Raw genomic sequence first — 16,779 nt, 5'->3', positions numbered from 1 at the left:
ACAGGACTTGATTCCAAAAGGCCCACAAATAAACAGGAAGTGTATCAGGTGTTTACTGATCATCAAAGTAAAGCTACCATCATAATTTCTCCGGAAATTGTATTTTCTAGTTATCAATCATTATTGTATTTTTTAAAATATTATATTCATGTATTTATTCATGGATAAAAATAGAGGTCCGGATTTAGTGAACCCTGGTCTTGATGTTTCATAGGAACCTAACAAATCAAGCATGTATTTTGGTCCAAGGCCATTAAGTGTTTTGTAGATGAGCAGTAGTATTTTATAGTCTATCCTTTGACTCACTGGAAGCCAGTTTAACGATTTCAAAACTGGTGTAATGTCCAGTTTCCTTTTATTTGTGAGGACTCTGGCTGCAGCATTCTGTACTAGATGCAGATTCCTGATTGATTTTTTATCAAGACCTGTAAATATACCGTTGAAATAGTCCAATCTGCTGAAAATGAATGCATGCATAGGTTTTTCCATGTCTTGTTGATTCAGAAGGGCCTTAATTCTGGCTATATTTTTGAGGTGGTAATAAGCAGATTTAGTGACGGTCTTAAGATGGCTATCAAATTTTAGGTCTGAGTCAATAATTACGCCAAGATTTCTGACTTGATTTGTAGCTGTAAGTGCCATTGTGCTAAGGTGCCTGCTTATCTTTGACCTTAATTGCAGCCCATGCAGACATTTTTCCCCCCAGATAATCATACGGTAACCATAGACAAAGTAAAAAGTTTTCATTTTTTGTTGATGCTGTGCTTGTTGACAAAAGCAGTAGTATTTTACCTGAATGAAGGCTCCATTTTTATCTATTTTTGTTATACCCTGGTCCCTGAAGACATTATTTTCACTTGTATTTAATTTATTTATTTTGACAGACAATGCTGAGTGGTCTTAAGACAAATTTTTAGTTTTTGCATTCCTGGATAGTTAACAGATTATTAACAAGTTTTTATTTATTGCTTATGGTAAAATAATTTATGTTCAAATATTGCAATTTAAATTTGCTAATAAAACCCAAACATTTATTCTGGTATTTTTCAAAAATGTTTCTTAAGTAGTTTTTGAAAATAAAGGTTTAATTGAACAGTGTTGGAAGTTTTGAAAGTTACTATAAGTCAATACAGATTTATTTTGCGTTGATCATTTAACCTATCAATTAATTAGGTTCATATTCGTGAGAAATGTTGCTCTGACCCCCGTTCACCCAATCTGTTTGGTCTTATTAATGTCCCATCCATAGGCGGAGTTTGACTTTTGGGGCTGGGGGGGCACAACATGTTGATGACCCCGAAACGCAGCATCAGCAATAAAATCAACTTGCAAGAATATTTATAATAATAAGTTGAAAATGAGCGTTTTTTGTTTCCCATCATTCTTGAGGGGAATTCTAAATCAGGCTGCTTAGGCAATACTTTTCGCCATGATCGTCATCCAATGAATATGGCACGCCTGCCGGTTTCGTGCCAATGTAATTACCCCAGTCAAAAATTTTATCCCCTAGGCAGAGCCATATGGAGGTAGATTTGTGTCTTTATTATTCAATCAAAAAAAGTTGCTTCAATAAAAAAAAAAAAAGTTGCTTGAATCAAAATGTATACTTTCAACAAGAAAAATGTCGCTTCAATGAAATTAAAATGTGTTTGAATGCAAGAATAAATTTGAAACTTAAAAAACTAAAAAAAAAAAAAAAAGCACGTGAAAGGTATATTTCTTTGACGGATTTTTTTGTTTTGATTGAAGTCAAGTTTTTTTTTTGATTGAAGCAACTTTTTTGATTGAAGTAATGTTGATTTGTGCTTGGGCCACATTTTGGCGAAGACATTTTTTGTCTTTACTATTCAATCAAAACATAAGTTGCTTCAAAAAATATATGCTTTCAAAAAGAAAAATCACTTCAATCAGAAAAAGAAAAATTTCAATCATGGAAAAAGTTTTTGAATGCGAAAAAATATTTGAGATTGAAAAATTTGCATTTGAACACGTAATTTTTCATTGAAAAAGTTTTCTCTGATTGAAGCAATCCTTTTTTTTGTTTGGGCCATGTCATGGGTAGGACATTTGTGTCCAAATCATTTAATCCCCAAAAAAGTTGCTTCAATCAAACAAAATATTTTCAATGAAAGAAAAAATCATTTGAAAAAAAAAATGTTCTCCCCTTATTTTTTATGATAATTATATGAAAAGCAAATGAATGTCTAAGTTGCTAGTCACATGATCTGCTCGGAAAAAAAATTGATCCATTATAAAAAAAAAAATTTTTTTGTTCATTCATTTTTGTTGCAGTTTTATTGCTTTAAAACTTTTATATACTTATATAGGAAAGTTAATTACATGCAATGAAACTTTTCGGCCACCAGGGGGAGGCTGCCCCCCCCCCCCCCCCACCGGCCCTCCCTTAAAATCCGTTTATGGCACTCCCATCCCCAGCAAAAAGTGTACATGCTGGTTATGCTGTTACCAATGTTGAGACCAAACCTACGCCCTTGCTGTAAAGAGTTCATGACATGTAAATATATGTGCCTTGGCCCAATGAAGGATGGGATCCAGAGAAGTGTGCCATTGATAGCAGCACGACACAATACGTCAAGCTAATGAGGAAACTTTCGCCCCCAGCGCGAACGAGGGGAAGTGCAACGACGGCGCAAAGCCCGGATGGAGCAGCCATTGGGGAAGTACACCAGGCTGGGCTTTAACCTAACACAAGAGGGCTCACTCTCCCTCGAATAAAACCGTGAAAGTAAAAAGCGAGCAGGAAAAACATTCCCTTTTCAGGAGATCTATTCTGTGACTCATTGTCGTCACTTGACAACTCTCAGAAAGACTTGTATTTTTTGGGGGGGAGACACGCAAGTTGTGGAAAGACGCACGGCGGAAAAGGAGCACCACAGCTGAGCTACTAGCACCGCGCTAAGTCACACTGCTAACCTGAGCTGTGAACTACAGCTTGGCGCCTGGCAACTTGCTTTTCGCACCACGGAGCTTGAAATCCAGTCAGCGGGCCGGACACCGAGGGTCTGTGAAAATCCAGGGACTTGCTTGATGAATTATGTCTGCCACAAGCATTGACCCTCAGGTAGGACACGCGAAATAGCCTCGCCTCTACACAGCTCGCGAGCTAGCCGCCTGCTAACTTTAGCGACCTGCGGGCTATGGCGAGTGCGGTGGTCGCCGGACATCACGAGCAAGTTGGATACATTCAGTCAAGTTGAATTCCAGATAAATATTGCCGCTGCACATCGAAGCTAAAATGATACCTTGGCGGTTTTGTGCTGCGAAATAACTGTTCCAGAACCCGTTGTATGCCACCAACGCAAACACACACAAGCGACTTCGCAAAAGCTAATAGTAAAACATTGCTTAATCGCAGCGTTTTAGTAATAAGGTCGCACGTAAGTATTGAGACCTAACACACGTTTTTCGAGTTTATTTTGTCAACTCAAATTGCGTGGTGCACTAATTAGCTTGTAGCAAGCTGTGAAAGCCATTTTGAATGGTTCTTAGCTAGCCGAGTAGTGCGTGAACGAACGCATTTACGTGTGCAGAGTACTGAAATAGCCAAAGTTGCTCATTCCCATACTAATATGAATCGGCTAAAAGTAAAGCTTTAGAAGAAACAAATTGTGTCATACCATTCGTGCGCTTCCATCACAAACAACTGACCAGTAAGCCCTGCTTTTGAGGTTCTGGGCATCAAATCAGTTTCAATATTATGAAGCAGGCATGATACCAAGTACCAATACACGATCATGACAATATGTCTCGGAATTGTCATGTTTTGTTGAAGTCAGTTATTCAAGCATAAACCTTTTCCTTGGACAGAAGTGTCACCAGTAACATTTTTACCATTTAAAGTCACAACTTGTCATCGCAGGCATTTAACCATCCAACTGAACGTTTATCTATTACTCTTGCCACAGATGAACTTAATTTCAGTCATTAACGCAATATATTCTAATAATAAATCCGGCTGGACAATGCAAGTGATTAATTGTTCTCACTGTCGTTTTAAGGAAGAGCATTTAATTCTTGCTAAAAGTCTCTGGAATAAAAAGATGGCATTGGATAATTTCCTGCAGCAGGCCTAATTATTCCATCATGGCACATTAATGGAGCGCAGCACAGTGGTTGTGATTTGGGAATAATTGTTTTATAGTTAAAAATCACTATCTCACACTATGCAAAGATAACTTTTTTTCAACTTTTCTTCACCCCCTCCCCTTCTCTCTTTCGGACGTGAATCCAGCGATCAAAGGGACAAGCTTCTAAAGGTGAGTTACTTTGTGTCTGTTTGTTTGTCTGTTGTTTATTGTCATCATCATCGGTATCATTGACAGTTACAAGATAGCATTGTGATAAGATTAATTAACCCGAAGAAAAGACAAGGGCTGACAGGAGAAGCCGGGGCTTATTAAATCCCGTCCCCATTAAAACCAAAGGACGCAAATCTTTGCATGATAATGTAGACATTTTACATGTATATTTGTGTTTGGTATGTAAAACATAGAGAGTTCGACATAAATGAGTACACCACCACAGTTGTTCTGAAAGCAAGTTTCCTTTTACAATAAATATTAACTATTACAAACTGTGCTCTGAAATTCTTGCACCATTGATTGCAAGTAAGAGTTTCTAAACTACACTCGCACACGACCACACACACATAACTAGACAAATTACATTTTACTAACTTTAAAAAAAAATGTCTACTCAAAACTAAAAGTACTCCGCGTTCACAATCTATACTAGTATTGGTGTTTTTTGTTTTGTTGTCTTGTTATATTTTGGAGTGGTATGGAATTATACAAACCAATCCATCTACGTCCTACACTGCAAATTAAGATAATATGATCCTTATCTCTGCTTCATGATGCAGTACAATGCTACAACACTGAAATCTACTGCGGGTTGCCAGTCTTCATCGCCATAACTGATAACACTATTCCCTTTTTCTGGTTGGGCAAAATATGGCAGCCATGGATTCATAATCTTGAGTAAACAGCCAAGTATGATAATGATCGAATACTTCCAAAAGCACAAGCAATACTATAACATGTTGTTCCAATGTGCTCATTGTCATCGAAATATATCAGCGATTCAAAATACCACAGATTTCCCACCGATGTTAAACTCACCCCAGAATCTACTTTCCTGGACAGCCTTGTGCAAGAAAACATCTATTAAAAAGGAGAAATAAACTCGTCATAGATGCAGGAAGTAAAAAATAACTCCGCTTTTGAATTAAAGGGTCGTTCCGAGTTGTACGTTTCACTTGCGAAGCTGAAATTGGAGCATGTTCAACATTTCGGAAATAGAATATGTTCACAGAGGTTGGTTCATGTTTAGTGACAGGAAGCAGCAACCTCGAAAGTCCATTCGCGTTGCAATGCAAATCAGATTTACGATACTTGATGTCATATGAATGAGTTGATAACAACAGAGCCCACCTCTGAAGACGTGCAGCAACCAGCGAAGGGATTCCTGCATGAGGTCCCAGAATCGTTGTCAGTGGTCTGTGATCCGTCAACAGAGTAAACCTGTTTCTATACAAGTATTGGTGAAACGTCCTCACACCAAAAATAATGCTCAGTGTTTTGTGCATATGAAGAAGATGACAATAAAGCTGACTTATAAACAGATTCACTAGATGCAGTAATGACACTTGAATCAATACACGATGAAATGGAGAAAAGCTATCCATAATGATGACACTGGGAAGCACAACTTGTTGTTTTAGGTCTGAAAGCCGTTAACTTGTTTTTGGGTGCGGAATCCAAAATTTACCGCAGTTTTTCCTCTGTTATGTGCGGTTTTTGACTTGAGGAACCCTATTTTCTTTAAAAAAAAAAAAAAAAAAGTATGTGCGTGTGTATATATATATATATATATATATATATATATATATATACTAATATGTGTATATATACAGTACAGGCCAAAAGTTTGGACACACCTTCCCGTTCGTGCGTATTATTTTCATGACTATTTACATTGTAAATTCTCACTGAAGGTAATAAAACTATGAATGAACATGTGCGGAATTATGTATTTAGCACAAATGAAAGGTGAAATAACTAAAAAACATATATAATATACTAACTTTAAAGTAGCCACCGTTTGCTCGGATTACTTTTTTGCACAATCTTGCCATCCTCTTGATGAGCTTCAAGAGGGAGTTCCCTAAAATGGTTTTTGACTTCACAGGTATGCCTTTTCATGGTTGATTGATTTATCAATGGAGTTGGGACTTTCTTTTGTGTCTCATTGAATAAGGTGTGTCCAAACTTTTGGCCTGCATTGTGTGTGTATGTATGTATACAGTGTATGTATACACATGAAAGACTGTACTTGTTGATAAAAATGTTAAAATATTGCCATACAATGAAAAATGAATGAAACAGGCATGACTACATTTTTTAAAATATTGTTTTACATGAAATATTACTGGTTGTGTGCATGTACACCTGCAGTCATATGTTTTGAGACTTTTCACCATTCAGGTAAATGAGGAAGTGCGAATGAATGAGAAAGTCTCAAAACCTTTGACCAAGGGTGTACTAACTATGGAGAGAGAAAAAAGTGCTAGGAAAACGATTGATCAGTTTTGGCTTCTGAAACCAAAAATTATTTAAAAACTGATTTCAAACCTAAAACATTAAAAAAAAAAAAAACTTTCACAGGGTAATCAATCTTACATTAAGGTTACATTCACTGTGAGATTTTTCGTGGTTCTTTTTTGATCTGGAGCAGAAAGCTCAGTCACTTTTCTCACCTAGCTGTCTTGATTTGACCCTTATACCGCAAAACACAAATTTCATTATATGAGAACTTTAACAAATATTTTTTTATGTAAATAATTACAACTGCCCATACTAACATTAATGCATTACATTACAACACACGTTTTATTACCAACTGGGATTGTTAGTTAATATGTTGACAATCTTTATCAAATGTAACCACAAAGTTAGGCAAAATATTATACATTACAATTAAAATACAATATGTATGTATACGTGGTTTAAAAATATCAGACATCTTAAAACCCTCTACTAGTTTGCTGCTATATGCTTAGGAGGAGGACTTATTAGTCGGTATAGTACGTCTGATGTTTTATTTTGACTCATGTAAACATATTTAGAAAAGTCCTTTTTTTTTTTTTTAAATGTCCAATTTTATTTTTGCAGCATGAAAAACTATGTGCATAGAGCCAAATGAAGCAATAAACATTGTCTGTTCAGTGTTCAAATAAGTAAGATTTCCATTAATTTGCTGCATGGTTAAATACTAAAACAAGGTCCCTACCCTTAGAAATCAGAATTAGCCTTCAGTCTTTTTAGGTGAAGCATATGGTGAAGTTAAAAAATCTACAGAACCAATGAAATCTGGGCTTTATTGCAAATAATTATAATTCTTATCTAGGTTATTTTTGCATTAAATTGTAGGCTATTCATCATTTTGAAGGTATTAATCTTCTTTGGAACGTTTCTTTGTGGGGTTTAAATTTCCTCGACAATCTCCTACATCTTAAAAACAGGCGTTTTCACTTATTTGAAGACTCTTAATTGCCTGTTTTTGTGTTCATCTGGTCTATGCTCTGAGATCAGTTCAAGATGTGTGGATGTACTAGGAGTAACTTTTACACTCTTTAGGTACACAGAGATATATCACAAATTAATCGACAACCAAATCAACGTGTTTTGACCAAAAATTTCAGGCATTTTATTCCTAATGCAATGTTTAGAATGTCCCAGAACAGTGTTTTTTAAAACACGTTTTGCTATCCAAACTCGTGTGCAATAATCTTAATTTGTTTTTTTGCAGTGCAAAATGGTTCACTGCATCAGAAGGAGACTGTCCACGACAATGACTTTGAGCCATACCTCACTGGTCAATCAACTCAGGTAAATGCTATTTATAGAGTAAATCAAAGCCAACATATTTTATACTAATGTCATTTCTTTGCTCATGTCATGCCTCAAGAACAACAGCTATCAGTCCATAACCGACCCTTACCTGTCTAGTTACTACGCTCCCTCCATTGGCTTTCCGTACCCCCTCAGTGAGGCTCCTTGGTCCACAGGTGGCGACCCTCCCATTCCATACCTCACCCCCTACGGACCCTTGAGCAATGGAGACCATCATTTCATGCCGGAAACAGTGTTTGGCCAACCAGGTGGTCTGGGAAGCAGCATTTACCCCCACAGGTTTAATTTTTTCCCTGAAAATCCCGCGTTCTCCGCTTGGGGGACAAGTGGCTCCCAGGGTCAGCAGACTCAAAGCTCAGCCTACGGTAGCAGTTACAGCTACCCTCCAAGCTCCCTCGGAGGCACCCTTGTACCTGATGGTCAGACTGGCTTTCACAGTGACACACTGAACAAAGCCCCTGGTATGAACAGCCTGGAACAGGGCATGGTTGGTTTGAAGATTGGAGGGGATGTCACCGGCCAGGCTTCCACCGTCAAAGCTGTTGGCTCAGTGATTGGCGGAGCGGCCACAGGGAATGGAGCCACGCCCATTGGGATGCCCCCACCAAAACCCACCTCTTGGGCAGCTATTGCCAGCAAGCCCGCCAAGCCACAGCAGCTGAAAGCTAAGGTGAAGCCTGGGATGGCCAATCCGGGGGGAGGTCTTCCCCCGCCGCCCATCAAACACAACATGAACATTGGCACCTGGGAAAAGGGACCGGTTACAAAAGTCGCCACGGCCACACTGCAGCAGCAGCCCCAGCCTCTCGGTCTGCCGCACGGCATTTCCCATCAAACCCCCATGCAGCCTCCTCCACCTCAGTCTATGGTGCAGCCTCAGATGCAACCCATGGCCTTACAGCACCAACCGCCCCATCACCAGCACCACCCGCAACCCCCCCAGCCCTACCAAAATCACAACCAGCCCCCGCAACCCCAAACCCGTTGGGTGGCCCCACGCAACCGCAACCAAGCCTACGGGCAGGGTCCCGGTCATGATGGCAGTGGGATGATGGGTATGCTTGGTAGCGCCAACTGCGGCCCCCAAACCTGTGCCAGCCAGGGACCTGGTGGCGAGTCCCACCCAGTGCTGGAGAAGCTTCGTGCCTCCCACAGTTATAACCCTAAGGACTTTGAATGGAACCTGAAGAATGGGCGTGTTTTTATCATTAAGAGTTACTCTGAGGATGATATCCATCGCTCCATCAAGTACTCCATCTGGTGCAGCACGGAGCACGGCAATAAGCGACTGGACTCGGCCTTCCGGGCCATGAACGGCAAAGGCCCAGTGTACCTGCTTTTCAGCGTCAACGGCAGCGGTCATTTCTGCGGTGTGGCCGAGATGCGGTCGCCTGTGGACTATGGCACCAGCGCCGGCGTTTGGGCGCAGGACAAGTGGAAGGGCAAGTTTGATGTAGACTGGTTGTTTGTTAAGGACGTGCCTAATAGCCAGCTGCGTCACATCCGCCTGGAGAACAACGACAACAAGCCAGTGACCAACTCCCGCGACACCCAGGAGGTTCCTCTAGAGAAGGCGAAGCAGGTGCTCAAGATCATTGCCATCTACAAACACACCACGTCCATCTTTGATGACTTTTCTCACTATGAGAAAAGGCAGGAGGAAGAAGAGGAGGTGCGCAAGGTGGGTGCACTTGCTGCAGAATCCAACCTTTATGTCATGTACAGTTGAAAAAATAATAGCAAATGGTATAGAGAAAAAGAGTAGAAGTTTATAAAGAGTATAGCAAAAAAAAAATTAAAGTATAGTGGTGCCTTGACATACTGTATCTACATACATGCTTGAAAGTAGGTTGATAGTCCACGGTGGTCACATAAATTCAACAACATTATTATTAAATACAGTGATACCTCGACATACAATCGCTTCGACACACGATCTTTTCCAGGTCCGACGTGAAATTTGACTATCCGTTTGTTTCTATTTGCTCGAAATACGATGATTTATCACAGGGCCTCAGTTTCTTTGTTTTCCCGCAAGACTGAAGCACAGCGGATTTTCTTGTGAAAGAAATCAGCATGGGTTCCAAAAATGTTAGTGCAGGTGGCGAAAAAAGGATAAAGGTGAGGCTTACCATTGAAATGAAGATGATTGATGATAGTTGATGATAGATGAATGACAGAAAAATATGAGCACAGTGGGCGCGTCTGTGAACTGGCTTCACAATACGGCCGTAGAATGTCTAGAGTCTCGATGACGGTCATCCTCCGACCTCTGTTCTCCAGTCTTTTTAAGTTTAGGTGACATTTATCATTGTGGTAAAATCGCCAGCTTCGTCAGGTTTTTAATCATTTATTTCAGAATGTGTTCAACACAACATGCTTATTGTCCGCACCAGCTGAACAAAGTGAAAGTAAAAAGTCCTCTCTCACACTCTCAAGTCAGCGACTCGGTGCGTTCAGGTACACCACGCAAAACATATCTGCCACATTAGAACCAGATTCGTTACATTATTACCAATATTATTATTACTGTTAATATTATTCTGATTTTTTTATTCATAATTTATTTGTTTTGCTCTGTGTAACTGCTATTTGCAACAGTACCAGCAGCATTTATTAAGGATTTTTTGTAGGTTTTCAGGCTGTGGAACGAATTAATGGGATTATAATGTATTCTTATGGGAAAATCCTGTTCGACATACGACCATTACGACTTACAAACAAGGTCCTGGAACAAATTAACTTCGTATGTATAGGTACCACTGTATACTTATTCAAATCTACCAATGAAAATGAACATTGCTTTTGAATTTTGCTTTGACAGAATTATTTATAAAAATCAAACTGTAATCAAACTCTGAGCCTCCTTGCTAACTTTTTTTTCGACTGTGTGTCACTCCTAACCTGAAATTTCAGGGGTGCACAATGTGAATCGACTTTCAGAGTAATTATTTTTCATTTCCACTATATTTATAATTTATTAGCCCAAATTTGTGCATTATCACCAGCAATTGAATTTTATTCTGGAAATTAGGGTTGTCAACAACAAAAAAATAAAATATCATTAAAACATTTTGTGGTCGCACAAGTCTGAGTAGAATTTACTTGCACTGTGTCAAATTATTAAATACCAAATGAATGACCAAGCTTTCTGGCACTAGGCTGTTAATTTCTCTCTGGAATACCTTTATAGTCTTTAGATTTCATTGTACCTTGGACAGATTTGAGACTCTCCCATGCCAGATGTAGCAAAGCAGACCTAGAACTGAGTCTCTTTCATGTTTCACACAAGGGATGTACATTTCTGTAACTGCCGTGGATTAATAGAAAGCAATTAACAGTTTTGACCATCCAGGACAGGGTCTCCAAACCGGTCCGCAAAAGCAACTGTGGGTCCTTGGTTTTGTTCCAACCGAACAAGCACAGATTGTTAAACCAATGAGGTTTCTGCTAAAACAAGCAGCACCTGATTGCAATCAACTGTTTACAAGTAAGGCACCAGATTGGTGTCGTCTTGTTTTGTTGGAATGAAATACTGCATCCACTGTGGTCCTATGCGGAATAGTTTGGAGACCACTGATTGAGGTAAGTCATAAAAAAAAGCACATCTGGAATTTACCAAACCATTGGACATAAGATTTGTGGCTTGTCAACACATGCGCAAAATGTCATGACCCTTCTATTAAACTGACAATGGTCAGAAAAGCACACAGTTCCTGCAGTGAAGCCATAAAGGAGGCTCATATGTTCTGGGGCCTTTTTACTACAAGTCTTGAATGTGTGCAAGGTACAATGAGCGCTCAAGACATTCAGGTATTCCAGACTGTAACTCTGTATATCTTTTCGTCTGCCTTATAGAGCTTCGTAGACCTTTTTTGATCAAGTTGGCCATTGTGAACACACCAAAATGAGCAATGCAATCTGCCTGGAATAAATGTGACAAAAACTGTTCAATTCTTTTAAATTATGATTCTTCACGCACACACATCATTTTTTTTTCAAACTGTAGAGGGAGAGGCTTGACTGAAATAACACATTTTCATTCATTTCTGTAAAGTGTACTATTTATTTGAATTACAAGCTTGGTCAATGTACAAATTCGACTTGTATTTCACGGCACCACAAGTTATGTAATATTTAATGCATATACGTGTGTGAATTTCATCCTTAACGCCAGTGGCAGTCCCAGTTTGAATGACTGGTACCTTGTGCGAGACCCAACTTTTGATACAGCATGGGAAGTTGGTTTTATTGCATACTTTCCCTTTTTTTTTTTTTTTTTTTTTTTTAAACTTGTTGGGTGGTATACTATCATTTTGTTGTTATAGTGATTTAGGTAATTGTTTTGCTCAGCAAGGACCATTTTAGTTTCTATGCTATGTGATCGAATAGGAGTTCTTGTGTATTTACAGTGTATCAAAAAAGTGAGTACACCCACTGCATTTCTGCAGATATTTAAGTATATCTTTTCATGGGACAACACTGACAAATGACACTTTGACACAATGAAAAGTACTCTGTGTGCAGCTTATATAATAGTTCTTTTCCCTCAAAATAACTAAAAATATAGCCATTAATATCTAAACCCCTGGCAACAAAAGTGAGTACACCCCTTAGAAACTACATCCCTAAATGTCCAAATTGAGTACTGCTTTTCATTTTCCTTCCAAAATGTCATGTGACTCATTAGTGGTACTAGGTCCAGGGGTGCATAGGGAGCAGGTGTGTTCAAATTTGTAGTGCAGCTCTCACTCTCTCATACTGGTCACTGAAAGTTCCAACATGGCAAAGAACTCTCTGAGGATCTCAAATGACGTATTGTTGAGCTACATGAAGATGGCCAAAGCTACAGGAAGATTGCCAACACCCTGAACTGAGCTGCAGCACAGTGGCTAAGATCATCCAGAGTTTGAAAAAAGAGCAGGGTCCACTCAGAACAGGCCTCGGGTTGGTTGTCCAAAGAAGCTGAGCGCACGTGCTGAGCGTCACATTCAAATGCTTTCTTTGAAAGATCATCGCAGTAGTGCTGTCAGCATTGCTGCAGAGATTGAAGAGGTGGGGGGGTCTGCCTGTTAGTGCTTATACCATACGCCGCACTCTACATCAAATTATTGTGCATGGCTGTCACCCCAGGAGGAACACTCTTCTGAAGACGGTATACAAGAAAGCACGCAAACAGTTTGCTGAAGACATGTCAACAAAGCACATGGATTACTGGAACCATGTCCTATGGTCTGATGAGACGAAGATTAATTTGTTTGGTTTCGATGGTCTCAAGCATGTGTGGCGCCGACCAGGTGAGGAGTACAAAGTGTGTCATGCCTACAGTCAAGCATGGTGGTGGGAATGTCATGGTCTGGGGAGTCATGGGTGCTTCAGGTGTTGGAGAGTTACATTCCATTGAGGGAAACATGAAATTCAACATGTACTGTGAAATACTCCAGCAGAGCATGATTCTCTCCCTCCAGAAACTGGGTTGCAGGGCAGTGTTCCAGCATGACAATGACCCCAAGCGCACCTCCAAGATGACCAATGGTTTACTGAAGAGGCTGAGGGTAAAGGTGATGGGCTGGCCAAGCATGTCTCCAGACTTGAACCCAATAGAACATCTTTGGGGGATCCTCAAGTGGAAGGTGGAGGTGCGCAGTCTCAAATATCCGGCAGTTCCGCAACGTCATCATAGAGGAGTGAAAGAGCATTCCAGTGGCAGCCTTTGAAGTTCCATGTCCAGGAGAGTAAAGGCAGTTCTGGATAATAGTGGTGGCCACACAAAATATTGACAGTTGACATTTTGTAGGTTAATATTGACAACTTTCACTAAGGGGAGTACTTACTTTTGTTGCCAGGGGGTTAGATATTAATGGCTATATTTTGAGTTATTTTGAGAGGAAAATAAATTAACTCTACTGTATAAGATGCACACAGACTACTTCATTGTGTCATTTTGTCAGTGTTGTCCCATGAAAAGATATACTTAAATATCAGCAGAAATGCGAGGGGTGTACTCACTTTTGTTATACACTGTAATCACTAAATTAGGGAGCGTGCATCACCCTTCGTCACTACTCTTATGCTATAAAAAGTGTTTCGCACAGTAATTAGTTGTAAATTTTGGGGTGTTTTAAAGGCCAAGGCAGAATATCACCTTGCTAACTGAACTCCACATTATTGTTTTTAACAGTGCCCATTCGATTTGTTTGATTACAGACTTAGGAGCATACATATCACTATGGGTAATTTGCCATGACTCATAATATATCACCTATAGCATTAGTGATTGAACTGAGCAGTCTTCTTTGACTGCAATTATTTTGAACACAACTGCTTCATTAAAATTAACATGTTGGTTTGTTTCTACTTTTTACCCATAGACTTTTGAACCTCCTCAGATACAAAGCCGCTCCCGCTTGGATCAGGTGGGGAAGATTTTCTCATTATTAGTCACTGGCCTATGACTTGCTCATTAAAACTAACGTAACTTTTGTGATTGTTGTTTTTCATTCTTGCCCAAACAGGAGCGACAAAACCGGAATAAACAATAGAGGACGTTTATCTTTGGCTTGATCAAGTTACACTAGAACACGATTGATTTAAGAGACAGAAGAATATGAAATGCAAACAATTCTGGGAATTCTCTGCCATCAAAGAATTTGTCTGTCGCCCCATGTTCTCATTAGCCCCCACCCAACACTTACTGTGCAGGGATTAAGTTGATTTAGTGTATTATAAATTACCTTCACCCACCTTATTAGTTTTTTTTTTTTTTTTTTTTTTTAATCATTTTACGCATCTCCTCATACCCTACTGTTGAGTTGTCTTGCATCTCCTTTCCTCAACTCCATCAGGGTTGGACTGCATCCCTGAAAATAAACCTGCCACTTTATATTTCAGTACAATCAAGCATCGGTCATGTCCTTCCCCAATATGTTCACGCGGGGGCAGCATTGCCAAGTTAATGAGTTCTAACTGTGCCAACAGCGTTGGAGCATCCTACAGGCAATGTACTACTACGTGGAACTGCGATACTTAAACTCCCATGATTTATTTTTCTTTCAGATTGACAAAAATCTATTTTTTGGCATACTACTGACAACATTAATTTCGGGAACTTGCTTTCTGGAGCCTAGGGTTCCCCCCTCCCCACTATTGATGAACTGCTTACACAGTGACACTACTGGAGAAATCAGGGATGGTGTGACACCACACGAGACTTGAGACATTTCAGAGGAGGAATCTGGAAAAGAACTAAAAAGTCCTCCGCAAAGCAGGACCATTGTCCTTAAACACAAAAAAACATCAACTTACTGTAAACTCTTCACATCTTTCATCCCTTTGCTTTCCTTTAATGTTCGTTTCAAAGGGGGCTCGTCTTGCTCCAGCCAATGTGAGAGAAATGCGGCATCCACTTTTTTTTGTTTGTTTTTGTTTTTTTGTTAAAGCAATCAAAATGATGTAGTGATGTCATTGCTTTGTGTTTTGCTCCACAAAATTGGGGGTAGGGCTCACTCTGTCACCATTTTGTCTTAATCCTTTTTACTTTTTATTTTCTCCCCTGAAGTTGCGTGTGCTAAGTCTCTCGATCGTAATGCTAAGCTTTAACGTAGGAGCCTACAGTATATATTCATGGAGAAAGCCTAAAAATGTATAACCGAATAATAACTGTAACTGATTTACTATTGAACAAGAAAAAAAAAAAAAGAATGAAAAGTGGTTTATGTGTGTTGTTGGATGGTTTATTTACACACAAGATGCATCTTATTTATTCTGATGACACATAACCTGAATGCAAAGTCACCAAATTTGTGTGTGTGCCCGTGCATGTCAATGTGGAGTCTGGTGAGTGTACCATTCAGTAGTGTGTGCTGATGAAGCGGAGCGGTCCCTCGCTCGCAGCTGTGAACCATCAAACCTCAATTGAATTACACTTTTGTCATGTGTGGCTTTTGACTAATGCTCATTTTTGAGAATTCATCAACTGCTCATAATTAGTTAGCGCCTTAAAATACAGAAGCAGTCGTCCATGATGGTATGGTCACACGTATTCATGCCATGACGCCAGAGCTCAGCCAATGTTTTGGTTTTAGATTAACAAAATATTCGTCACTTTATTCTCGTGTGACAACTTGTGACGCTGCAATATATTTTTATCTGCCTGTCAAGTCTGTTTTCCACGGGAACTGACCTCTTGACAGCATCTCTTGTTCCCCCCCATCATCACATTGAGCGAGCTTCATAATGAAAGCCCTTCACGTCTTTGCTTCACCATGTATGTTCTCTTGTGGTGGAAAAGGTGAGGGTGGCTTTTTTTCCCCCCTTATTGGGAGGGGCAACCAGGCTATCACTAAGGTTACTTGTGTTCTGATAGTACAGGATTGTGTGTTAATGGTCAATGGCAGCGGAGTAAGACTAGCCATGAACAGATGTATTACAAAGATTAATGGCATTAAATATGAAAATTCTCTTCTAGACCACAGTAGTAGTGGAAATATTGTTCAGCAGATGTATGTTTTTTTTCTTGATAGAAGAAATCAAGCCTTAATAAACTGTCCATTCAGAAATTATCTGCTATCGTGTGAAGCAGCCTTTTATCTCTTGCTTGTCGGTATTGGGTTGCTACCCCAAATGCATTTTTGGGAAGAGTACAAAATATGCAAAGTATTTAAACACTACTTTCACGATAAACACTACACGCATCACCAGATTTTTATCCAATAATGTAATTAAATAGCTAAAGGGCCAAATATCGTTTTATAAAGTCCAATTTTATAAACAGTTGTCGCTTGTAGTTGTCAAGAGTGAGCCATGTGTGTCACTATCCATGGTCCTGAACAGCAACTGTACTCCT

General features: G+C 39.5%; 2 protein-coding genes across 7 annotated transcripts in view; one reads left to right on the top strand and one right to left on the bottom strand.

The window, feature by feature from the left end:
• The window catches only part of birc7 (baculoviral IAP repeat containing 7), a 29,090-nt gene that overhangs the window by 8,633 nt on the left and 3,678 nt on the right, over nt 1–16,779 (bottom strand). For 2 of the 6 annotated variants that reach the window (XM_057860788.1, XM_057860816.1), the window contains exon 1: nt 3,264–3,476. The exons of 1 other annotated variant lie outside the window; for it this stretch is intronic. Coding sequence is in view for 1 of the 5 variants with exons in the window: in XM_057860783.1 (XP_057716766.1) it covers nt 10,067–10,196 (130 nt within the window). In the remaining 4 variants the exon portion in view is untranslated. Of the gene's footprint in view, nt 1–3,263; nt 3,477–3,638; nt 3,678–10,066; nt 12,186–16,779 lie in introns of those variants that run through there. 3 more of the 6 variants (XM_057860783.1, XM_057860806.1, XM_057860796.1) reach the window with 3 other exon arrangements.
• On the top strand, nt 2,500–16,501 carry ythdf1 (YTH N6-methyladenosine RNA binding protein F1). Its single transcript, XM_057860769.1, has 6 exons — nt 2,500–3,082; nt 4,253–4,277; nt 7,831–7,910; nt 7,990–9,615; nt 14,306–14,350; nt 14,450–16,501. Exons 1-6 carry the CDS (start codon nt 3,056–3,058, stop codon nt 14,474–14,476), a joined length of 1,830 nt encoding a protein of 609 aa, XP_057716752.1. The 5' UTR covers nt 2,500–3,055; the 3' UTR covers nt 14,477–16,501.

Source organism: Corythoichthys intestinalis, chromosome 2 (assembly GCF_030265065.1).
Source record: "Corythoichthys intestinalis isolate RoL2023-P3 chromosome 2, ASM3026506v1, whole genome shotgun sequence".
In the NCBI taxonomy this organism is placed as follows: Eukaryota; Metazoa; Chordata; class Actinopteri; order Syngnathiformes; family Syngnathidae; genus Corythoichthys; species Corythoichthys intestinalis.
This window is presented reverse-complemented; position numbering and strand designations above follow the sequence as displayed.

Excerpts from the sequence above, each read along its gene's own strand:
- ythdf1 (XM_057860769.1), top strand. The coding sequence starts at position 3,056 with ATGTCTGCCACAAGCATTGACCCTCAG. Across the intron at positions 4,278-7,830 it reads AAAGGGACAAGCTTCTAAAG|TGCAAAATGGTTCACTGCAT; the intron begins GTGAGTTACTTT and ends GTTTTTTTGCAG. Across the intron at positions 7,911-7,989 it reads TCACTGGTCAATCAACTCAG|AACAACAGCTATCAGTCCAT; the intron begins GTAAATGCTATT and ends TCATGCCTCAAG.